The sequence below is a fragment of the Epinephelus lanceolatus genome, chromosome 11 (genome assembly GCF_041903045.1).
Source record: "Epinephelus lanceolatus isolate andai-2023 chromosome 11, ASM4190304v1, whole genome shotgun sequence".
Lineage (NCBI taxonomy): Eukaryota > Metazoa > Chordata > Actinopteri > Perciformes > Serranidae > Epinephelus > Epinephelus lanceolatus.
In genome coordinates this window covers 6,732,619-6,759,431 of record NC_135744.1, presented here as the reverse complement: position 1 = coordinate 6,759,431, position 26,813 = coordinate 6,732,619, and the positions used below count along the sequence as shown (strand labels likewise).

The 26,813-nt window shown below is 39.7% G+C and overlaps 1 protein-coding gene across 2 annotated transcripts in view; it reads right to left on the bottom strand.

Annotated features, from left to right (window-relative positions):
• The window catches only part of opcml (opioid binding protein/cell adhesion molecule-like), a 591,922-nt gene that overhangs the window by 140,941 nt on the left and 424,168 nt on the right, over nucleotides 1-26,813 (bottom strand). For both annotated transcript variants that reach the window (XM_033647535.2, XM_033647527.2), the window contains one exon: nucleotides 24,416-24,651. In XM_033647535.2, the coding sequence (XP_033503426.1) occupies nucleotides 24,416-24,651 (236 nt within the window). The remainder of the gene's footprint in view (nucleotides 1-24,415; nucleotides 24,652-26,813) is intronic.

The window sequence follows — 26,813 nt, the reverse complement described above, 5'->3', positions numbered from 1 at the left end:
AAGATATGTTTTCATTTCCCCATAACTACAGCAATACAGTAGTTATTAGTCATGCTCTGACCAGTTATAAACAAGCTGAATTTTCTACTCAAATAATGAAATGGAAGGATTTACCTACTGGTCTACAACTGGGAATTCCCCAGGGAAATTTGGTGCAGCTCATGAGGCTACCCACTGGCAAATATTCCAAGTATTTAAGCCTTGCAGGGATGGATACAAAGAATGCCTCCCTGGTGTGTCTCAGTGTGGTACAAGCAAAGCTGCCTCCACATTTCGCATTTCTAGTGAAAGTAGCGGTTGACTCTGCTAAGCCTGATGACACACTTTTCCCTACAGCCAAAGCATCAAAAGATTCTGAGCCCAACAAAGTATTTGAGTCTACCTTCAACCAAAGTGATTCTTCCCTCGAAGCCGCTGGCACCCAGACCTGTCCTGTCTTCCTTTAGAGGGATTTCATAGAACTATCATGTGTTAAACATGAGCCCAAGGAACATATTGGGCATTGGCATATAGTTAGACATGGACACAGTCTGAATAGTGTGCACAGGCATGTGCAATGTGCATTATCTCAGTCACTTGCATGTGACCTGGTGACTGTTATTCTTCATTTTCTTTGTCCACAAGCTGGATCAGCCCCATCGTAAGAAGCAAATGTTGGCACTGTACATTTCTGCAAACCATGAAAACATTACATTTGTATGTATAACATATATCATATCAACATTTTCAAAGTGATGTAGTATATGGTGGAGGGGGTGGTGAAAGGCATGTCACCTAGCTTAGATAACTGCCAAGCTGTCTGTTCAAGACCAACAAACAACAAACCCAGTTGTACTTATTAGTTTTTTAGGTACCAAATGCGGGTGTTTTTAGTGAGCCGTGGCTCTTTTTCCATGGGTGTCTTAGCCCCCAAACATGAATGTTTTTTTAGGTTTTGAGTTGCTTTAAGGCACAAAAAGCGGTTGCATTTTGCAAAGACATCTCGGCTTTCCCTGGTTGGAAACATGACCTTTGTTGTAAACCTAGTTGTATCATCACAGGCAGAGCCCTCTACTGGACTCGATGGGTAATATTTGCATAAACCTAGCCTCCAAATCAGGATGTGACTACCCGGATATGTGTGGATCCCACAGTATATAGCGCAGGTCAACATGATGACTGCCATCCTCTTTCTCTTTAGCAAGTGCTGTAGGAGTGACAGGGCCCCTAAGTAGAGGGCTCCACCTGTGCTAATTCAACAAGGGTTACAATATTTTTTGACCTTCGTTCTACCACACAGGAACGCCCTGTCGCGACATAACATCGACCCAGCCACACTGATCCTGACATGCTAAATGTAAGTCGCCATCTTCTGGAAATGCATCTATTGTCTTAGCTGTGTAGTGTTAATGGTTGGAGAGGGGGCCGATCTCGACTGACGGTTCACTTTCTTCACAGAGGTGCATCACACCTAAGCCTCTAAAGTGATCCCTCTGTTGCTGGTGCCTAATCTTGAGCAGCTCTCAGCAGGCTTCGCAGGGAGGTGGCTGCTGAACACTGGTCTGTACATGGTAGAAAGCTGATCAGTGAGCAATCACCTGAAGTGAAAGAGGGTGGCGGGCGTGTCGTGCACTGCCTTATATACTGTGGGGTCTGCACATATTTGGGTAGGCACATCCTGATTGGCCAGCTATGTTTATGCAAATCTCACTGGGTGAATGCGTGTTAGTGATTGAAGGAGAGGAGTGCCTATGGAGTCCAGTAGAGGGCTGAGCCTGCATGAGATAAAAGTGATTTTGTACCTACATAGTTTCAACATATCCCCTACATAGTAACATCCGCTACATAATAACATGCAAATGTAACATATCCCCGGTTTGAAGAAATGTACGATGCCAACGTTTTCTGAGGTGATTGGGTTGGCTGGAAATATGATTCAATCTCAGGTTTTTTTCCCTGCAATATACCCCAAATAGTGACACTACAATGGCTTGCAGACAACTTGTAAATGTTTCTTTCTCGTCCTCTGTACCTTCTCCCCACTGAAGTGAAGTGAATGCCAATAAAGCTACCTTGATATGAACAGGACTTCACATACTGTACCTTCAGAGCCAGGCCCAATGCCCCATTGGGAGCATTTCCGGTGGCCCGGCCAGTCAATTGGTCAATTTTATGCAAAATTAAATGGGTAAATCAAAGTAAAAGCAATACGGGGCAGCTACAGTCACTCAGTTCTGTAGACTGTTAGACTGCAGTTTTGCAGCATTTGGCAGTTTTTTTCTCCTTTAACATACTCTCTCTCACATCTACAGAGATAATTGCCAGCAAGGGGCATGACAAAACATTCCAGCAGGGCCACCCTGTGCATAAAATATGACCACTATCCTTTCAGGGTTGATTCTGTGTTTTATCAGTGGCATAATTATAGTGTAGAAAGCAGGAGAGTTGACTTGTATGTTTTGTTCTGTTTGATGGAAGTACCCCCAGTTACTCAGAGCTTCATGATGATCAACAAGTCCAGTCAAAGGTCTGAGGAAATGCCAGGTAGAAAGCAAACACTCCAAAAGTGCACAATCATTATATATACAGTATATAAATATTTACTCATGTAGTCTTAGTAATGGAAGTGCAATTGACTACCTCTTGAACCATTTTGGATGTTTTTTTTCCCTTTGAACCAGTATGTAGTAATAAAACTAAAAGATACTGGCATAAACAGTAAGCAGAATAAAAGAGTTATTATCCCAGTCCAGTCCTGTTCAGAACACCAGTAGGCACACAGTCACCAGACATAAAGAGTTGCATTTTTGTACTGACAGTCTACAAACATGGTCAGAAATGTTTGAACAGACTTAACTTTTTTCCCTGACAAACCAATACAGAAGTACAGCTTCAGAGAAATCCTGACTGTGTGAGAAGATGAGAGAGAAGAGAAGAGAAAGGAGACGAGTGTGTCAAATCACAGAAAATGAACAGGCATATTTGTGTACGTTTCCATGCAGAACTTCAATCACACAAATTGTCAGGCTGGTTTATTTCATATGACTGCATGCCATTAGATATTGCAACTATCAAGAAGATGAGGTGTGAGATAAAATAAATGCATTCCATAAATTCCATGGAGTGAAACAACGATTGATGAAATTAGTTATTTTATTTCATCAGCATTTAAGTACTGAAATGCTTCTGGTGATGCTGCTGTAATATTTCAGAGTCAAGTAATGGATATGCTTTTAGAAATAAATACACAGACAGTGACATAGTTGCTATTTTTTCTCGCTGTACATCAGATAACTGTAGATGCTCACACTAGTTTTCATACTTGCTTAGCTGATGAATGCATTCCAATAAGTATATGCAAAGTTAAGTATTGGGTTTCATGTATTATTCCTTTTAGTTTTAACTGTAAATATGTGTTGTGGATAGACCCCCGCAGAGTGAAATTCCTGGTGTTAATGAGAGCCTCACAAACCTCTCTCTGTAGTTAATGTAACTCTGGTTTGGTTTATCTCTCTGTCTGAGTTGTTAAGTTGTCCCTCTTATAACTCCAGTGATAAGTAAATTTTTATATCTAAGATATTGGCTTATGCTGTCTACTTTCACGTGGTGTTTCCCATATTAAATATGCTAACAGAAAATTAACCAGCTGTAAATTGACCCTAATGCATACAAGGAAGATGGCTCAACTTGAGTTTGCAGCATTCTCTGTCTTTAGGCATGTATTCACTGTTTGCTGTACGAGATGTGATTTTTGCAACGTATCCTCATACAACGGTTTGTTGATATCCTATAAATTAGCGCCTTACGAGTGATGCTATGTTTTTAACGTAAAGTTATGTATGTGGTAAGGTTTAGTAAAAGAAGCATGGTGAGAATGGACCTTAAAATGACTCAACGTTCACACAGTTAACCTGTGTCTATAGGAAAGTCCTGGGGTAAATCCTATGACTAAGTCCTATGCCCTATGTAAGTCCTGTGTTGGTGCATTGGTCATGTGATTGTTTTAGACCAAATGCTTAGTTTACAGCAGGCATTTCCAGGTCCAGGTCAGGTTAATTAGGGCGCTAATTGTGGTCAGTGGACCAATTTTAAACTGCCTTCATAAAATATACTACATGTGGCCGGCCACAAAATATTGGTTAATCAAGAAAGTAAATTTTTCATTTTTTCCCTTCAAATAATTATAATGTCAATGCCACCACGGGAAAAAAATCAACAGTTTGTATTTGTTTATTCATATTTCCCACCCACTGTGGCGAGCGAGGGGAATCTGAAGCTCACAGACAGAGTGGGGTTTTATCAATTAATAAATATGCAGCTAATAAAATAAAAACACATAAACAACTGGATATTTGTGAGATTTAAAACAGTTGTCTGTGCAGATTACACTTCACTGAATGCGACAGAAGTAAACACAGGGTGTCTCTGGTTAACCTGAAGACGACTGAAACCTTTCGCCAAAGCATAAATTGAAAACGTCACATGACTGTTTAATTTCTGCTGAGGGACACTCTTCAAAAGTGTTGAGCGACCTGCCATAAATCCAGCTTCAGCAGTCAGAAACAGCTGATAAGCCACTGTCATTCTCTTCAAACACGCTATGTCAGCCTTTGAAGTTGCCCTCTCCCCACTGAAGGCACGGACTGCAGTGTCTTCCAGCAAGGTTAGATATGTCATCTGAACATCTGTTTGGAGGTAAATTTGAGTCTTTTATATACCCTGGATGCTTCTTGATAATAATAACAACAACAACAACAACAACAACAATAATGATTTAATGGTACTAATAATTGGTGTAGGTACCCATCATTACAGGCAGCATCAATATAAACAATTAACACAAGAACACAACTGTTACATTTCAATATGGACATTCTCACATACTCCACTGTGAGCTAGGACTGTGAAACTCTTTGTCATACTCAAATATTTAATAATGACAAGAACTGAAGATGACAGGGCATCCAAAAAGTCCATGCGGTGGTAAATTAACGTTTCTCAATATTGCTGTCTATGAAAACCTTTTTAATGAATGCAGTTTTAATATGCTATGCAATTAGTTAAAAGGTGGGTTTGCATTTTGTAAGACAGCCGGGCCTTCATCATTTGTGCGTACACATGGTCTAAGGCAGTTCTAAATTTGTTTGCAGAGCACGAACAAATTCAAGGAAGAAAATATTGATGAATCCCAAACTTTTGTAAAAAGCATTTGTGCGCAGAGTCAAAGTACAGATTTGTGTGTACACACTGTTTGTGAATGAGGCTCAGTGTGAAGGAGTTCATTGTTAATGTTGAGAACAGCTAACACTGGTTACTGTTGAGAACTGTTAAGTTTAAGCGTAAATCGTGTAAAAATACCAACAGTTAAAAAGAGTTACAGAGTTAACGGTCTGTGGTGTGAAACCATATAGACACTTTGAAAGTTCTGAAATGTACGCATCTGTGTTTGCTGATTTTGCTGTGATGAGTTAACATTGTTATATTTCTTGGTGATAAGCCTACATGAGCGAACCATCCAACAACGGTAATCACTGAAAGAGTGAAGCTAATGATCCAGTCTGGAAATGATCATCCTGTGAATGCCAGGCTTTTCATGTCTTTTTGAGAGCACTGTTGATTAGTTTAGATAGACTGTCTTTATTGTCCCAGAGGGAGATTTGTGTTCACAGCCAGTAAACAGTAACATACTGATACATACAATACATCATATACAAATCTTAATGTGGTCATATGTACACATATCCCTTCATGCCCATACTGTGTGTATGACACACACAGATAAGTCAGCAGTAAATGTGAAGCATGGATTTGGGGTGTGGTCAGTGCCATTTGTTATTATTATATTATTTCAGCTGTTTGGCGGTTCATTCATGTCTGAAGGACTGGGTGTAAAAGTTTCATGAAACGTTCATGCTAGTAAAAGTTATATTGCTCCCAAGTTCCATACTTGCCTTCTTGTGTGAATAATTCAGCTACATTATTAACATTATTGCAAAAGGCTTCTAGGAATATGTCAGAAATGAGAGAGAACTAAAATGACTGCTGACAGTGACCTTTATCAACACCACTTAGCTTAACTGCCACTTATGCTGCAGCAGAGTATTTAAGCAATATCACATGTAAGGAAGTGCTGTTATGCTGAAAATCATCATGGCTGTGATTCAGTCGAAGGCATGAGGCTGCAGGCTGAGTGCCGAAGATGATCAAAAGAGGGGTGGGGGTGGTACATGACTTCTACAGTCATGTAAACCACTGTGAAATTTCAGGATGGTATGAAGTAGGGATACACTATATTGGATTTATTTCCTTTATATTCCAATATGCCAATATATAACAACTCATTTGACCAATAACCGATACCAATATCGATATATCCACTTTTTTTCCATTTCCCATATATATATATATATATATATATATATATATATATATATATATATATATATATATATATATATATATATATATATGTGTGTGTGTGTGTGTGTGTGTGTACATATGCAACCTCATTTCACATTTCTCATTTGTTCATGTCATGCTGCATTCACAATCCTAGTTGCTGTCAAGTGTTTCCTCTACCAAAGGGATTCCCCACTCATGCTCAGTGGCCTAGTGGTAGAGTGTCTGCCCTGAAACTGGGAGGTCGTGGGGTTGATCCCTGGCTGGGTCATACCAAAGACTATAAAAATGGGACCCACTGCCTCCTTTTTGTGACCCATCCACTCAGCATCAGGGGTTTGAATTGGGGGTAAGATCAACACATGATTCCCGAGCGCGGCACCGCTGCTGCTCACCACTCCCTCAGGGATGGGTTAAATGTGGAGAACAAATTTCACACACTCAGGTGTGTGACATTCAGTGGGACTTTAACTTTAACTTTATGTGCATTTGTTTCATTTTAGCTCAGGGCCTTTTCTGTGTTTTCCTGTCGCTCATCACGGGGGTAGAGAGAAAGAAGGAGAGAGAAACACAACCAATACAGGTGATGTTACTTGAGCTAACAACCTCTTGTTAGGTTACATTTGTGTGACTGAAACAAAGTCTTCCAAACAAGTGTATTTTATTATTGTAATCCGCCTCAAACCAAAGATAGACACACGCTGAGCCCAAATAGTCGAGCTGAAGCTGACAGGCTCCTCCCCCTCCAAAAAGCATGTGTTTGGTTGTCCTCACGTCCGTGCAGCAGCATGCAGGTTTTATTTCTAGTTTCTCTCCTATGTTGCCGTTTGTACTTTCAGATTTCAGCCTTATTGTACCATTTCATGTTCACTTAAAAAAAAAAAAAAGTAAATTGCTGTTTTGGCTGCTTCACAATAAAAGCTATTAAATAACAAAACAGCATGGGGCTTGTGTGTGTGAGAATTTACAGGAAATTAAATGTCTAGCTGCTTAACTTCTAGACTAAGACAAAAAGAGACTTAAGTTTTTTTTATTTGTGGTTACAACTTTAAAGTTAAAGTCCAGCACTTTCATATATTTTTTATGTGAGTCAAGCACTATGATATGTCTATGTTAATATCATCCGTTTAGAGTCCTGTCTAGACAGCAAGCACCTCAGACATGTTTTTTCACTTGAGTATTCAATTGGAAATTGATGCTGACAGTGCACAACCAAACCTCTCTGTCTCTCCCATAAACATAAACATTAGACAGGTCAGACTCGGATCTTAAGTGGGCTATCCATGTACACAGTCTAAAGGGAAGTAGAATAATACAGCACAGTAACAACTAACAATTACATGATATTAAAGATTAATTTATGATTTCATTATGGAATCCTTATAAACCATATGTCATCTGTTAAACAGCCGAGGCCCTGCGTGTCCTCACTAACATCTGAACTCAATCTCAACCTCCAGTTAATTGTCAGCTGGCTATCATGGCTTAGGGTCATAGGAACACATGCTATGAATTACAATTCCTGTGATCCAAATTATTACATACAAATACTGTAACTTCCTGGATATCTAGCCAACATGCTGGCTCAGATTATTATTTTATTGAGTCAAAGATCTGGGACTTTCTGATAGATAAATAGTTAAAAACATTTTTTGGATGGCTGATAAAAGTACATACGTAACACTTTGTACTGCATTTTCAATACATAGCAGAATTCATCACATCTCATGTCCCTACACATCTGTCTACCGGGTGTGCAATAGATTAGGGCTGTTCCCAATTCACAATTATGTCGGTCAAATCAGATTTTGCTGTTCATTATGAATAATGAACCATTTGTTTTCATTTTTACGTATTTTAATGGGGTTCAGCAGGTTGTTTAGGGTAACCGTGATGTTTACATAACATAATAAACAAGCCAAGTTAGCCCACCGATCTATTGCTGCTAACTATACCAGCGACAGATTTGGAAATGTGCCACAACATTTTTTGCCGTCACTAGATATCAAACAGAAGCTAGAGACTGTGTCGTTGCAGGACCCTATTAACAGACATTCTTGTACTACTACAGACCTTGTGATTGTTTTCCAGTTAAGAAGAGAGTTTCACAGGTCTGCATAATATCACTGTCTGTGCTGAGCTCAACTGTTCAGTGTGTAAAGAATTACTGATTAAAATGGACAACTGGCTTAGCCCCTTCTCAGGCATCTGCCTGCTAAATTAAAGAATTGGTTCCATGACAATTTACTCAGGAACTATGCTTTTAGGCCTTTTACACCTTGGATAAAAGAACAACAACATAGACTTACATGTACTTGACCAGTTCATGAATGGACACCCATACTGGGAGCACCCAGGACCAGTTACAACATACACCAACTTGCCTCTGTTTTAAACAAATAACGGCCTAAGGTTAACACATGCTGCAAACAACACCCAGGTAATACCCCAGTCTGTGTCCAGGAGCAATTGCTCAAGAACTAATTTCACCTGTCTCCACTGATTGATATTGACTGAAGGTGCAAGATCAAGATTGGCACCAGTGACAGTATTTTCCCAAAGCAGATAATGTAGGAGGGTATACAGTGTAACCATGGTGCTAAAAATAAAGATGTTGCACAAAAGTGATATTTATTTAGAAAATCCATACCTTTATCATCACTATTAAAAGATATGATTCTGATTAATTAATCTATCTATCTGTCATCATTGAACAATCTCATTGACTCTTTCCAATCACACCTGGCAGTTTTAATGTTCTTTGCATTGGCATCAGCTCTGCTAAACAAAGGACAAAGAGTGAATTGATGCTCTGCTTAACTTTGTTAACTTTGCTTATTATTATGTGTCCGCTGAGTTGATGATCCAGCTTTTATTAGCCACTCAGTGCTCAAACCAGACTTCCCTTTTCCCATGTGCTAAAACACACCAAATTGAATACAACAAGAAAATGCACACAGCTCAATGGATAGTTTTCTTTTCAGTGCAGACTATTCAATTCATTTCGTACAATTCTATATCATAGCTTCCTGCAGAAGCTTGTGTGTACTAAGCAACCACAAGGTCAGGTCATATCCAAATGCACCTGCTGCTTTTGTACCTATAGGCACAGCACACTATTTGCAACAAGGTTAGATAAAATGGAATACTGATCAAAAGAGTGAGGCAATTCATTATGTTCTTCTCAGCAGCAACTCACAATATCGAATGTATCTGGATGTCTTATAAAAAGCTGTGCCAGTCAGTGTGCATAATGAAAATGGCTCATCAAGTAGACAGCAGAGCCCAAAACATCTTCTCTATAAAGGAAAATACTGCTGTTTTTTAGGGATTCACATAGTACCTGGAGCACTGACACTTTGTATGGTGCTTTTTTTCCAAAGAATGTGGCAGGAGAACTGCAGCCAAAATTAGTGGCTGGTCAACCACTTCTTTGCCCACCCCCTTACCATCCAAAACAACAACAACAACAACAACAACAACAACAACAACAACAAAACAGTGTCTGACTTGAGACCAGGGCAATGAAAGTCTGAAATTTTTCAGTTTTTGGATGGGAAAAGGTGGTTGAAGGTCTACTGCTTTGGGATTGTTCCTCCTTGTTTAATGTGCATAGTTTCTTGCAGTTCACTAAGCCACCTTCAGCACACAGTAACTGTTGCAATGCGCAATAACTAGCAGTACAACTCTGCAGCTGGACTTTCAGTATATTCAACATCACAATTTTATTTTACATGACAGTGATCCATCCACCCAACTTAGAATTATTAGAGTCATATTTGGCTATTACAAATATTAAACGATTCGATTTTTTATTTTTTTCTATATAAAGTTTGAAGTTTAAACGGGGCTGAGTAGAATGTTCAGTGTGACAGCTGCATTCAAGTAATACAGTAAACAAGGTGATGGCGCTGATGAAGGGTCAAAACGTTGCCACAACTTTTTTAAAATTAGAGATCAAACAAAAGCCAGAGATTATGTTGTATATTAAGTTGCTGTGAGCTGCAAATGCACCACTTCTTCGTATTCATATTTGACTTGTAATGGGCAGCCCTAGTTTCTTAGATTTGGCTACCTTTACAAAAAGTGCACATACCTACATATACTGCTTGCACTTGTCATGCACTGCTACAACTAGAGTGACACACTGAGCACAATGGCAATTGTAACAAGTGTCTAATTGTGCCTGACTTTGGTTCCCACTATAGTCACGAGTAAACGTCTCAACATAATAAATCTGTAAATTCAGTCTGTTAACTGGTATGAGAGTTGTCAAATGAGTGTACAAATCTGATATTTAAATATAAGCGTGCATCTATTTAAGTCATATTATTCAACTGAACACCCCTTAATTTCAAGTATATTAAGGCTTGGCTGATGCAAAGCTATGGAGGCTGAAGCACCTTTGCCTGGATATTGTTATCAGAAATGACAACTATTATGTAGTTGTAAGTGCTAATATCGTAGGCAACTGGACTTGCTTGCGTTTCTTGAAGACGTTTCGCCTCTCATCCAAGAAGCTTCTTCAGTTCTAAATGCCTGGTATGAAGTTGCAAGCTATGAACCCTGTGTGGGTGGGTCACGTGAGCTCTTAGGCCCAATCCCAATTCCTATCTTAACCCTCAATCTTAACCCTCAGTCTCAAAAATCTGCGCTCCCGTGAAGTGCTAGTGCTGTCCCGATTCTCAGAGTGTTGAGTTGAGGGTCAAGAATAAGGGCTGTATGGCCCTCACTTTTAAGATTTTCCAGGATCACCCTTGGCAGTAAGTGCTATCCCAGAATCCTTTGCGTATGATCCGCCGAGCTCAGCCGAAGCCAGCCGAATACAGACGATTCAGTCAATGCAAGATGGTGGCGACAAGCGTAAGGAAGCAGAGTTATAAATGTGAGTATTTTCCTCGTTAATAGTTGTTTTAAAATTATGATAACCATTGCATTATCTTAGTTTAACGTCATTTTATGGACTATAGACCTCTTTGTAGCGTAACACACATATTTTTGGTTGCGGGCGACAGCTTGCCTGCCCCGCCGCACGTAACCCCGGTTCTCTGATAACTGAGTATGCTGTCATTCAGTTACAAAAGTCATTTTTCTCAGTGATAATGTAGTTGTTAAGTTGTTTTAATATACTTGAAATGTTTGTAAGATGACCGGACAGTGTCATCTCCTGTAGCTGTAGAGTCTGCAGCTGGTAACGTTACAGCTGCACGTTAGTGATCGTATTATCTGGTGACTTTCCGCTGAATAAGTTACGTCGGTTGTTGTGGTACAGGTTATTTGGTTTAATATGAACTTATAATCCAAAGACTGAAACGTTAACATGGATGAAAGTCACCAGGTAACACTTGTGTGACTGTGTAAACATCCTCAGCAGTTCTGCTGGATGTTGACTACAGTATTCATTGTGATAATACTTGCAATACTACATGTAACTTAACTAATAACAACATTTCTTTTATTTTTTAGGGCTACCTGTCAGATATTCGTTAAGTTATCTCTGTTCCATTTCAGGGCCACCAGACAAAACACAAGCCCTGATTCATTTCAGGGCCACCAATGAAGAACCCTAATCCAAAAAAACTATGGGAGTGAGTAATTTGTAACTTGTGAACTGTTCATATTCATAACATAATTCTCGTAACTCGTCACAACGGCAACTGTTCCCCTAATGATCAAGCATTCTGTTTCAATATGAAAGCAGCACAGCTGCAGACGGCATTGTCGAAGATTGTTGTTTGGTAACTGTACATTTGTTTTGCTGCCCCTATACTGTCACTTTTTGGGAAGATTTTGTCGAGGATATTCGTTGCAACATTTATGTTCTATTTTCACTACTGTACAAAGATGTGCTGTTTGGATTTTATGATGTCAGCATTTCAAAACAAAAACAATTCTATATCATTAATCTATCTATTATCTTAGCGAAATTCCATATTCATAAGAGCAAATTTTGTAACAGAAAACCCTTGTTCAAAATTTTTATGAATGAAATGCAGCAATACTTAGAAACCATTCAGCACTCCACAAACTCCAAAGCTATAAAGACTCTGAAAATATGTAAACAATTTAATTGTTTGAGCTGCTGAACTTTTTTATTTCTTTATTTGTTTATTTTATTTCTTTTTCTTTTCTCTTAACCCTGACATATTTGTTCTGTTCATGTCTGTCACTGCTTGTTTTGTACAAGAATTGAAATAAAGTGTTGGAAAAAAAACTCATCACGTCTTTTTATCAACGACTACTGATAACATATATTTCTTCTTCTTTGAACTGACAGACTGGACAGAGTTTTGGCATATTGCTGCCCCCGACAGTCTGAAGACATATTTGCCTTTGAGGGGTGTCCCATTTTAAAGTCACAAGATAGCCCTTAACACTTGGTTTTGAGGGCTAGTGAGATTGAGGGTTGAGCTTGAGAATTAAGATTGAGGGTTAAGATAGGAATTGGGATTGGGCCTTAGTTTCAGAGTCGTTAAGATCACCCTTAACTTTACGATTTTGAAGCATGCATGCCCGGAGGACTAGCCACCATGCTCAGCCATCTCTGGCGCATTTTAATCAGCTCGGGGGTTTGTGCCCCAGACTTGTTACTCTGGACCATCCCTTCTAGCACTTATCCAAGTCAAAGTATCAACAAACTGCAACATTTTTAATCAACATTTTAAAGTGGAAATGGACAACTTTTCAGTTACCTAACGCTGGCAGCCAGAAACAAATATCTAGTCTCTGCATTGGAGGTTTCAGTTTTCTTTGCTGGTTTTATGTTGAAGTCTCTTCCCCTGTTGAAATCAGGCCCCCAGGAAGTGAAACCAATTTTTATAGTGGCCAAAAAATGGAATTACATTTGTCATGTGATGACATGTGGCCAAAAAAGAGATGTCTGTAAATCAGTGGATAATTTTTTTGAGCATCACAACCCCTACAAAATGACTCTTTCAGAATTTGTTCCATTCAGTTCAGTAACATTTGGAATGTCTAGAAGGTCTAGGAATTAATAATTTCATCCCCATTCAAGTAGTGACAAACTTTGCACAGATACGTGTCAGTATAGTCAAGGTCAGACATTTTAGGGGACACAAACATAAAGGAATAACACATTTTTGAGTTGAGGAGTGACTGTAATGAGGAACTAAACATCGCCACACGATCTGACCAGCATGTAATTAGACTGTGCGAGATCAGACACAGGAGTAGCTTTTTGTCTGCTCTGATGCAATGTTGCAAAGCACAGAGCTAGTCTAGCATTTCTGGTTGAAAAAAGCTGTCTTGAACAATATCAGATGGTTTCGTACAGACAAACCACAAGAGGAGGACCCAGTATTTTGCCTTCACTTGGGATAAATCCACAACTGAAGGCAAAATCCTGGGTCCTCTAGTGGCCTGCTCCGTTTCTCATCATGAAAGCATTACAGCCCACTGGATGAGACAGAGACACAGAGCAGACTGCATGGGGCGAACACCATGTGCACTTGCTGTGCTGAGACTTTGAACCAGCGTGCAGTGAAGGGAGGGGGACAAGTTCAGTGGCTACAGGCCAGCTGGCAGGGGGCCAAAATAAAATGACAAGCAAAATTACTTTGTCTGTTGGTTAAAGATGTTGACTGTTGCTGTTGACATCTCAGTGGATCACTGTGAAAATAAGAAGGTTTATACAGCCAGTTAATACGGCAATAGCTTCACACAATTAAACCAATCAACGCGATTGTTTTTTTTGTTTTTTTTTTACCATGTGTGGACAGTTTCTTGGCTATGAACATTATTAAAACCAAGTACCAGGCTCACCAGTGAGCACCTACACATGTGCATGGGAATGGCACTCACTCCATTCAAGCCAAGATTCAAAAAGCAGTCACAGGCTCATTCCTCTCAGTAGATATGGAAGTTGAAAACAAGTGAGGAGCTGCTCAAAGCTCATGTTTTTGTTGCATAAACCCAGTCATGTGCCTGTGTTGGCAAAATGTAACCTCATGCATTTGTTGTATATTTCTTGTTAAAACAAAGGTGTATTTTGAAAACAGACAATGCATGTAACAGGCTGAAGTTGACATGGCATCCCAGAATATCAACAACCAACGCACCCAGGGTACCTTGTGCATCATATGTCGACACGGAAAGTCCATGAAACATAACACAAACATTGATGTGACGAGGTTGGACTGAAAATGCGTTGGTTTAATCAGTATTCAGAAGGTTACTTTTGCAATGTATTAGGTTACAGATTACTAGTTACCCTGTTAAAAATGTAATGAATAATGTAACAATTTTGAGTACTTTAATTAAAGTAATGCAACTAATTACTTTTTGATCACATTTGTAACAAATGATTTTTACTGAGCAATAAAGCTGAAGTCTGCAAATAGGCTATGCCAAAATAAGGCAATCAAGAGCTTCCTTCCAGCTCAGCTCTCTCTTGAGCACAACAGTCCGGCACACCACCTATATCACTGCTGACGCTGCACCAAACCACCTGTCCATCTCACATTCACTCATGAACAAAATCCCAAGATACTTGAACTCCTTTGCTCTAGTGCATGCTAGAGGTTACGGTCTGATTAAGCCAAAAGCACCACAACATCTGCAAAGAGTGAGCATATCACAAAGAGAATCACTGACAAGGCACCACCCTGACAGAAGTGTTTGCACAGAGTATATGGACACAGCTTTCACTATGGTTATACAAGAACCAGATGGCTTGCAGGAACAACCCTGGTGCCCCATATTCCCAGATGACTTCCCTGGGGAGGCGGTCGTCAGCCTTCTCCAAGTCCACAAAACACATGTTGACCTGATGAACAAACTCCCATGACCCCTCCAGCAGCCCTACGAGGGTAAAGAGCTGGTCGATTGTTCCATGGCCAGGACAGAATTTGCATTGCTCCTCCTGTATCCAAGGTGGGAGCCTCCCCTCCAGCACCCTGGAATAAACTTCACCATTACACATCATATATTAAATAAGGTTGAATGTGTGACCAAGGAGTCACCAAGGAGGTCCTAATATAATACAACCGTTTACATAATAGGTTTGCTGAGAGAAAGTCACCACATATTACATTATGGGGAAAGTCACCTCAAAGTAACACATTGACAAATCCTCATATTTTAACCTTCATAAAAACTTTATGACTACATATCATCAGTGGATTAAAACAATGCCATGAATCGTATGCTAGACATGTGCTGATGCCGGAGGCTTCAGAGCGGACAGTGGGTCCAGAATAGTGTTGTTCTCTCTTTAGTATGCAGATTAAATGTAAACCACGGTCTCCTTGCCCCATCCCCCTCAAAGCCCTCCCCTCCACACCAAAATGGTGACAGAAACAGCATTAAAAAAAACTGTCACTGAGAAAAGAGTGACATGAATAAAACATTATAAGATTGTCATCATAAAACACATCAAAGTGCAAAATAATATCTACACAATGTAAAATTATTTTTAGGTCCAGTGTTTAGGATTTAGGGCCATCTACTGGCAAAAATTGAACATAATATCTGTAACTATGTTCTTATTAGTTCATAATGTTTCACATGTGAAACTAAGAATTGTGTTTTTGTTACCCAGAAATGAGTCATTTATATCTACATACAGAGAGGGTCCTCTTCCACGGATGCTGCCATGTTCATGGGTGGGTATTTACACATTACAAGTAATGCACAATTTAAAAAATCATATTTCTAAGGTACTCTTCATGTTCCTTTTTTTAAACTCTACTTCTACTCTTTACTCGAGTAAATGTTTGAGCTATTTTTCTACTTTTTACTTCACTACATTTGCCATTTATACCTTCGTTACTATTAGTTTGCTCTAAATGCAAGGAATAAGTGTCGAGGGGCGAGAGCATGCGAGGAGCCCTTTAATTGCAAACCAGGTGCCCTGCCAGGCCTAAGTTGAACCCCACCTGTACTTAGATGTTTATAAAACCACAACTTCAAGAAAAACACCCTGGTAACATTATAATGAACGGCAATGAAAATTTAACTTCCTACACACACAAACACCATGGAGCCACCAGCCTCTGACCTCAGGATTGCTGATGCAAACGGGAAATTTGACCCACGTCAGTGAGGTAAATTTGCTAGTTTTAATGTTAACTTTCCCAGGTAGCTAACATTAGACTGTTAAAAGTTAACGGTAATGTTACAGTTTATGAGTAAACGGCCGACATTTTTAACTAAAAAGTGACTTTTCTCAGTAACGCGTTACTTTGTGGTTTAAGTAACTGAGTTACTAAGGGAGTTATTTTTTAATGGAGTAACTAGTAACGGTAACTAGTTACTATTTTTCAGTAACTAGCACATCACTGCTCCTCTTTATCCTATGCGGGACTTAACCCTATGGGCCCGAACGACGCATAGTGCGTCCAAATTCACACCTGTTCTTCTCTATTGACTTTCTCCACGTGCATCATAGCAAGAAGCCATGCGTATCACGTGAAACAGCGGAATTGTAGCTTTCCGACAAGGCCAAGCACTTGTCGGTAGTCCAATGTTTTCATAGCGAAAAAAAATGATAAAGTTACACTAAAATGATGTATAACAGAGCTTTCATACAGCTTTACACACACATTACTCTTGGATGGATTACTCGCGAACGCAGGCTCGCACAGAAATGCCACACATATCACCTGAAAGCACAGGACTAGACCTTTCCAATGATACCACACACATCACTGTGCTGTCATCCCATCACGCTATAAATACAGATTAATTGTCTACAAAATAAAAACCTGACGAATTTCTTTACAACCCATTATACAGATCTTGTTATCAGTCACTTCATATAGTGAGGAATATCGTATCTTACCACATCTTAGGCTTGCGTGTGTTTCTCCCTGTCTATCCACATTTGTAGTCCGGCTTTCAAGATGCAAATATCTCCATATTGTCCAGTTGACACTCCATCAAACTTTGTATGACAAGACCAGCCACTTCACCTTTGCGCACCCAGACTACTGAGGCCTAATTATGCCTGCATGACAGGGTCGTAGTCACCATATACATTGAGGGGGACATGCCCAAAATTCTTTCAGATAAAACACATTTTTGACTTGTGAATAAGTCAATGGAATTTCTTGCAATAATGTAAAAATACTGGCAATCATGTCCGCCTGGCACAAACCACATGTTTTGGACAGCTGGGAAGTGACACAATGTCCCAGCATCATGGTTCTTATATTGCCAGATTCCAGAGAGTCTCCCCTCTTCATATATGGCAGAATATGTCAACTTCCAACTTGCTATGGTGAGATACATGTAAAAATGTAAGAATTTAGTAACACAGATTTGTTTTTTTCATTGATATAAAAATTAATATAAAATACAGGCACATAGAAGGACATGAAATGATGGCAAATCTGGTTAGCCCAGATTGTCCTGAAAAAAAACAAGATATAGCATGTGTATGTAGCCTTTATAATGACTGTGATATGAGCTTAAAAGTAAAGGCAGTAAAAATACCCCAAAAACGCCTAGGGCCCATAGGGTTAAGGCTTGTTCAGTAAACCCATCAGCTAGCAGAGCCATTTCTAGCTTTTTGGGGGCCCTATGCAAAATTTTGTTTTGCCCCCCTATTTCAATCTCTTATAAATACACATCAAATCTGCATCATATTCCATGTGCATATGAAACAAACGCTAAGTTTACACATAAAAAACTTAATTTAATTTAACTTAGCTGGATTGTTAACATTAAAATTAAAACAAAGTGTCATTGGCCCCCATAAAAAATGATACTTGTCCCGCAGCCCGCACCAGGCCCCATCTAAAGATAATTGCCACCTGGTCAAACAACTTTTCTGGGGGAAACCCTGCAAATAAGTTGCACAAACTGCAGGTGAAAATGTAGATAGCTAGCTAACGTTAGCTATGTTTTTAATTTGCGTCACTAGTATCTGATGTTACTGGAGAAAGGGGCAGAGAGAGAGAGTGGGAGATTTTTCATATCTCAGTTGTATAGACTACCCTTATTTGTTTGATTAGCCAACCGGCTCATCAAAACTAGTGTTTTTTTTTTCTTCTTCTATTTTTTTATTTTTACTTGATTAGGTTTCTAAAATGGAAATTTTCACTTTTACTTGTGTCATTGTCATGGGGATATTTGGACTTTTACTTGATAACAGATTTTCGGCACTCTACCCACCACTGGCCATGTTGTTTTTCTACAGTAGCCCAGAACTGACAAATTTAACGCTGTCTCTAGATTCGGCCATTTTCATTTTTGCACCTGCAACCGTAGTTCTACACACTTGGCACATGAGAGAAATTTCAGATCTGCAACCTCATCGCTAGATGCCTCAAATCCTACACACTAGACCTTTTATTTTTTTAGTGGAACTGTGGGCAGTGCCGGTACTTGTTTTAATAATATAGCTTTTTTCAATATAAATGTTTCAATGCCAATGCTTCCTTTTTAAGTTCAAGTTTTGTTTTCAGTACCATTTTTTTCAATACCAAATTTTAGTTTCATTGTTTTCCTCATTAAATACTGTCATTTTTTTCTTTCAAAAGTTACAAAAGTGTTGCTTGAAGCCAACAACTGTACTCTACCTCTACCTACCTCTTCTGACATAATTTCTAAGTGTCCAAACTCGAAGACTAAGACTACTGTGGTGTTTCAGGGTTAGTCAATAAAAGGGAAACAACAAGGCTCTTTGCTCATTAAAGAAACACAACTGAGGTTCCTAAAGTTGGGATCACAGTGTAAGTACCACTGGATGCTGATTCAGAGTCCTTGGTGGCCTCTCGGCCACTTCTAGTCCTTGGAATACTTATGCTATGCATTACAAAGCACTCCAAGATATTATTCTTTCTTGGAGTGTGGCTTAACTGCAGTCAGTCCACTCCCTGTGTGCAGTCACCATGGAAGCAGATGCCCTATATTCCTGAGGGTATCAGCTGACAAGGTCACTGGGCTGATTGATGTTAGCCTCCAGAGTCCCTCTATGTGTACAGGTTCAACACCAATCTCCATTTCTGAGGTACTAGAGAGGAGACTGCCTGTGGGGACGAAAGGCACCACTAACATCCCCCATGGACTTCCTGATCTGTTTTTGCTATAAAGGTGACAGTATGTATTGTATTCATTCATTTGTAACTCCAGGGTGTGTGTGCCCCTCTCTACAAAATGTTCTCACAATACAAAATTAAACAAAGTTTAACAAGTGGCAGCAATTGCATTGTTCATGTGTGTAATTAGGCCAAAGCAGCATTACACCACTGTACGGCCTAAAACCAGTGCCAGCATGGGAGAAATACTGGGCCACGTCTGTTCCTCTATCTAAACAAACAACAGAACTGCCTATATAAATATATCAAAGACTACTTCACTACTGCCATGGCAACTATCATTATGCATTGCACATATGCAGAAGCCATACAGAAATATAACACAAAAGGCAGTATGAAATAATTATTACACTAAGCCTTTCCGTCTTCACCCATCCTCCCCTCTTTACCATGTAACTTCAGAAAAACAAGTGTAACAAAACATTTATGGGGAGATCTGTGACATCTTCTTCACTTGCATTGTAAAAAAAAAAAAAAAAAAAGAAAGAAAAAAGTCCCTCATATCACTTCAAATGGTAGCATCAGTGTTTTTCTGCCCAGAGACACTCAATCTCAAACTCCAGCCAAAGAACATTTAATCATGAGAAAGATGAAGTAGATTTTACAGCTGACTTTTCTGAGAATATATCTTGACAAATATCCATTCAATCTTAATCCTAAATTTTACAGCAAAAACTATCGTCGTGTCTCCATTCAATTGTAAAGTAAATTTTGAGCACATTTTGAAATATTTTGCAAAAAGAACATTTGATTAGACACATTTTGGTTGGAGTGAATAAACTAGGTTCATCAAAAGTTGGCAGTGTAGGCTATGTGTTATGCAAGGCTGTAAACCACCAGTACACAGAATAGAAGAAGAGGTTTCAAACCAGAAACAAAACAACTCGGCTTGGCCAACTAACCCATCTACAAGAGAAAAATGAAAAGATGTCTTCAGGAGTTTGTTTCAGTTTGGTAAGTTTTAACTGTTTTTTATGTCAGCTAGTATTGGCCATAATAAATGTTGTCCAGGACAAAGATAAACTGATGCAATGATTCTACTGCAGGGGAACAGACCAACAGCAGAAACAGCCAATCAGTCACATGAATAAAATGTTCACTATGTTAGAACTTACTTGGCAATGGCTTTTCCATTTCCTATTTATCACATTAAAGCAACACTTACCTTTCTGGAAATTTAACACTTTTCTTTGTTTAGGGTCAAAATGCTACTTAAGCGGATGGCACACTAAAACATAAGTGAATTCCACCAAAAATAAAAACTCATAATTATACCATTCTCATATGGTTCTAAGAAAACTCTGACCAATCACTGCATTCGGACCGGTCGCGAGTTTCTAACAGACATTAGAAACCACTGCAGAGATCTAAAGCTACAACCGAGAGAGCTCAGGATGTGTAGCAAGCTTGGCCTGCTACGTCGAGCTAGCCCTCAGATGACCATGGTTTTGACTGGAGCTGTCCCAACGGGCAGACGCCGGCAGTGCTGTGATGGGACGCGGGAGAGGGTGGAACGCGGAGGGGTTAGCTCTAGGTTAAGAGCTAACCCCATCAAACCAGCTGTTCCCAGCAGCCTTCTGGCAAACGTCCACTCGCTGGACATGAAAATGGATTACATCCGACTGTGGAGATCCACTCACCGAGGAGTGAGGGACTGCTGCGTCCTTGTGTTCACTGAGACATGGATGAATAGTAACATATCAGACTCAGGTGTTGAGCTAACAGGGCTAACACAACACAGAGCAGACAGGGAGGCTGCATCATCTGGTAAGCTCCGTGGTGTATACACAAACAATTCATGGTGCTCTGATGTGAAGAGGATCTCCCAGTTCTGCTCTCAGGATGTGGAGTTTTAGACTGTGATATGTCGACCCTTTTCATCTTACGATTGCACTATATGTTCTTTCTTATATGTTGCACAAATTGTTTTTAAATGTTTTGTTTCTTTTTGCTTGGGTTATGCGAAATGTCAGTTCGTTTTTGTGTTGCGCATAAAAATGCCGAATAAAGAAGTTCAGTTCAGTTCATAACATTATATATGACAACACAGCATCCAGTTGCTAATGGCTAACGTTAGCCTACTGTAGCGTAGCCTCTGAAACATTAACGTTATCTTCCTTGTGTGTTTCCACTTACTAGTAACATTAACATTACTATCTAACGTTAGCACTGTAACCTTATTCCAAAACTCATCAGTCATCACTGACTCCGGTTGAGTTTTTAAACTCCAGGGTTGCGTTTGACTGTCTTGGTTGTAACGTTACACTCGCTCTCCTCTTCAGTGTATCTAACATTACCTTGCCAACGCCTACATCTATCATACGTAATGAGGACGTAATGGAGGAGGGGGGAGTAGGCCTTTGGAGGGAGGTGGAGTTGCAGGAGGAGGGGGATGGGACTTTGGAGGGAGGCAGGAGTTGTGGATGTTCAAATTTTTTCTAAGTGCTGTGTGAAATGCAAGGAAGGTAAGAGTTGCTTTAAGGGCCTGTGTCCACATAGCATTTTTTTTTTCTCAGTGCCAAAGTTTTTTTCAGGTGCTCTAAATAAGGACAGAGTGAAAATGGCTGCATGCTGCCATCGAGAGAAAAAGCACCTCGCACATAGTCTGGGGCCGTTTAGAGGCCGTTTCGGTAAGAAGCAGGGCGAGAGAGACAGGATCCGGAATTCGATGGATGTGCCTTTCCGTCAAAATAAAAGCACCAAGCTAATAAAAATGCGATGAAACTTTTTAATTTAAAGAATATAATTTACAAGAAAAGCCCCAAGCCATTAAGTTAACCTTTTTCTTTTATTGTTTTTAATTGTATTACAAGTTATTGTATGTTTTAGTTGTCTGTTTTATTTAATAGGCACTTGATCCTAGTTTTGTACATTATAACTGTAGTTTGTAAATGCATTTTTTCGATAAAGTTTGGGGCGGTGGGGGCGGAAGAGAGAGGAAAACTGTGTGATGCTCGCCATGTAGCATGCTCTATCAACCACAGCAACCACAACAACAACAACAATATGGCATTGTTAACATCGCTGCCTGATAATGTTATACCTGTCAAAACGGTGAAAGAGGATGCGACGAGACGATGGTGAGCCAGAATTTAAAGTTTTACTTTGGTGAATTTGGTGAATTCCGGATCCGCTCTCTACACCAGAACCAGAATCCAGACAAAATTCAGAGTGAATGGAAACCAGGCTCTTCGCCGTACGTGAAGAGTGCTCTGTGTTTTTTGTGTAGCCACTCCAAGCACTTTAAGTTGAAATCTTTGAACGTTTCAGAAAAGGCGCCGGCAACGTCACTTCCCTTTCTTCAGCTAGGCTACTGTCAACTATCAAAGCAAAGACTGAAAAGCCTATTTTTTGGGAGGAGATCGGCCAGTGGACACTGAATACCGCTGATGGTTGTGCTTTTATCCCCCGTTTGCTTTGTTGCTTGTTGTTAACTGTGTAGTCAACCCTCTGTTAATGTAGTGTTATGTTAGCTACCTAGCTAATATTACTGTCAAGATACTGTAGTCATAGAATCATACCTATAAAGGAACATGCCACTGACAAAAGTGCTGGGAGTTTTTTTTTTTTTTTTTTGCTGGGATGAAGCACTGAAGAAAACCACAGTGGACACACCCCCTCACTCTTTTTCAACTAAGACAAAAACAACCTCAAATACATATAAAAACTGTTTTGCACAGTTAAGGAGGTTTTGTCAAATTTTGCTATTTCCATACAGATTTTCTACAATATTTAAAAATTTTCTAATGATTAACAATCATTGATGTTACCATGACTAATAATGAGTTAAGTACATTAAATCACTCGAAATTTGCATCCATACTTGACATGGTAATCTGTGGCAGGAGGTGGCTTGTGGTTTGCAACCCTTGTACCACTGACAGACAGTTGCTGTCACACACTCAGTGATTGTTGGAGCAGGTGCAGCCCTCCTTTGGTGTAACAACAGAGAACCACCATCAGTGTTTTGTTGGTGTATCAAAGCCCAGCTTCATTCATTTTGTAGCTCTCGTGGTCGCTTTTAGTTTCAAGTGTGAGCTTGCAGCATCCAGATGGTTGGGTAATTCAAGGTCAGGAAAAAGGACAGATACGAATCCATGGGAAAGTATAATTGGAGACATGTCTCCCTGTCTGTGCGAAAATATGCTCGTCTATTGTTTGATTAAAACCATGGCCTGACGCTTCGTGGCATCAATTAAGAGTTAATGAGATATCATCATGAATTATACAGTGTGAAAAATACCCAATGTTAATTATGATTGTATGAAAGTGAATACCATCAAGTTGAACCAGTTTTTGTGAAGATCATGTCAATTATTTTTTATAAGCGCTCACTGCAATGTCAAAAGAAAAATCTGAATTTATCCTCAAAGAAAGTCTTTCCTTGATGAAGTGTATTCTCATTTGATATATCATGAGGTGTCTGACACAACTACTGCATCTCATTTTTTTTATTATATGCTAGTTTAGTGCAGGGACATGGTCTAAACCTCAGATGCAGACTCAGGGCCGTGGTGCTAATTGTCTGTGGAAACTTGCAGTGAAGGAAATTGATTTCAGGAAAAGAAAACAAAAGTCTGAATGCTGACAGGTGATTTAGTAGGACTTTGCAATGAAACTGAGCCAGGACATTTTTCAGCGTACTGTTCCCTAAATCAATATCTATCAGCAATCTGAAATTAAATCGAGATTGAATCCCGGTTTCATCACCTGGTCTGAAGCTCACTGAATTCCATCTAATCACGCCATCTTAAAACAGAGGAGGAAGGATTTCTCATTTGATTTGACTGAAGACTCGCACTGGTCAAATCCAGACACGAACAACTTGAGTTTACAAATTGTCCGTCTGTAAAAATGAAGACTCACACTACAAAACAGCTTCACACAACACTGTTCCAGCACTGATCTTGTTTGACACCTTTTGTTATTTGTTGAATGCAGTCACTGACACGGCCGGGGAGGTAACAGCATCCTACCTTGAACGATGAGATGCACTTTTGTGGATTTTGGTTTCTTGTTTGTGAGGATAGAGCAGACATAGGGCCCTTCATCATGGACGTCAACATTTTGGATCTTGATGCTATACTCTGTGACAGCTGTGTTTTCCATCAGGATGACACGAGGGTCAAGGGACCACTTCTCACTTCCTGCGAAGAGAATGGTGGTGCGATTGAGCCACGCCACTCGTGATACTTTGCTGTCCACATTGCATCTGGAAGAGAAGAAAAGACAGAAAATACAAAAAACCCATGAGAGATTTAGGCTTTCAGCATTATACCTACTCTATGTTAAGTTCCATGAAAGAGAGAGCCCACTTAAAGTTAGGGATGCACCGAAATGAAAATTTGTGGCCGAAGCAGAAGCCGAATAAAATTAAACGCTTGGCTGAATACCGAATTCCCAATGCCGTTGTTTAATTTTTCATTAGTTTTTGCAGATGAACCCCCTCCAGATTGTTGATTGTTGATAGTGTTGTCTTGGTACCAAAATTGGGACCCACGGTACGATACCAGTGAAAGTATCATGGTTCTGAGTAGAATCACGATACCACAATGAAATTGAGGCAGATGTGCCTTTTGTCATTTATAAAAAAAAAAAAAAAATCACTTTTCTACAATACATCAATGATATTTCAATGGAATAAATTACTTATTGACTTATTCATACTTCAAAAACAGCATCAATAAGTGATTAACATAGGGGGGATCAAAAATAAAATAAATAAATAAAATAAAAATCAACCAGCCACCCTCCTCCCCTGACAAGTAAAGAACAGTCCCTTCATAAGTAAAGAACAGTCCCTAAAGTGCGGTGAGGTTTGTGGACCGTTACCTGCCACAAAGAGAGAAATGTGAACGGCTCGTTTCTCCTCTGACACGCCACATACCTGTGTGCCGCCACGGCTCGGCTGTCCAGGTACTACTGGGCCGTCATGACACCAACAAAGAGGAAATTATTGAACCTGGAGCCAGGCTTCTCCATCGCCAGTAAGCCGTTATCTTGCGCCGTGGAGCACTATGGCCGCCATATTTGACAGGAATACATTCCTGTCTGTGTCTGTGACCCCCGTTCAACCCACAACTGGCAGGATTCGCCTTTCGTTTCTGCTGCTGGTTGAAATCTGTATTCGCACAGCGTGCTGAATGATTTATTTTGCTCGCACAAAACAATTTTTAGCAGTAAAATGCTCGCACCATAGAGCTCTGTGGAAAACAAATCACTGTGTTTTAGCACCATGGTCTACCGTTGGTACCAGTATACCCTGCAACACTACTCTAGATAGTTCAGTATTACAGTCTTTGCAAACCGCTTTTCTTCTATCACTCTCCAACACTTTGAAATATCGCTGCACTGCCGACATTTTAATCCAGTATCTTTGATTTTACTCCGTCCATCACTGCAAGCTGTTTGATTGTGTCATCAAAACACACCGCTATTATTCGGCCTAGCTTTTCACTTATTCCACCGAATACCGAATGTGTGGGTTTTTTGTAATATTCGGCCGAATATATTTGGTTACCAAATATTCGGTGCATCCCTATTTAAAGTATATTTCAAAATGTGGATTTGACACTCAGCTATATCTGATGAGGTGCTCTGAGAGGTACACTCTAGAAGGAACAGTTGTGATTGTGGTCATGAGATTTTGATGAGAAGGCAGTTCATGTTAACAGTGCAGTGTATGCACATATGTATGTGGCTCATCACGGAGTACGACAATTTGTGAATGTGTTTCTTTCCGTGTGAAATAGAGGAAAAACAGCTCTCACAGTTTAGTCCTGGTTTACATAATACACAAGTCTGTAAATGGTAAAATCACTAAAATCTCATTATAAATAATTATATCATGAAATCACTTTAAATAGATACATTCATCAGTTCAAAGTCAGTTCTTGGATAAGACTCATGGTCTTCTTTCTGCAGTGATGGGCAGTCTGATTCTTTTTACAGTTCCGCCTCCTTCAGGCTGATACATGTTAATGTACTGAACCTTTCAAAAGTTTTGAGTTTAATACATTTTGCAAAATATGGTGGCAGTTTCTCTGTGACACTCTGTTAGTAAACACACATTCGACAGCTAGTGCTGCCTGCCCCACAAAACTTCCCTTCAGTGCAGCACCAGTCATGTATACGTTTACATCAGTAAAACTAACATTCATTTTAATGCATTTCTGCATCCCATGTAGGACGTATAACGTTCTTTGAGGGCAAGTAGCACTGTAGACATGTCAGTGACCTGTGCAGCCTTATGCTGCATTCATGTGATGTCAGAAAAATCTGAAAAATGAGTCCCCCCATCATTTTCATGGCTCACCTGATCCCTTTCATTATCAATGTGTTGTTTGAACACTCTGACACTGACACTTTGTAGCA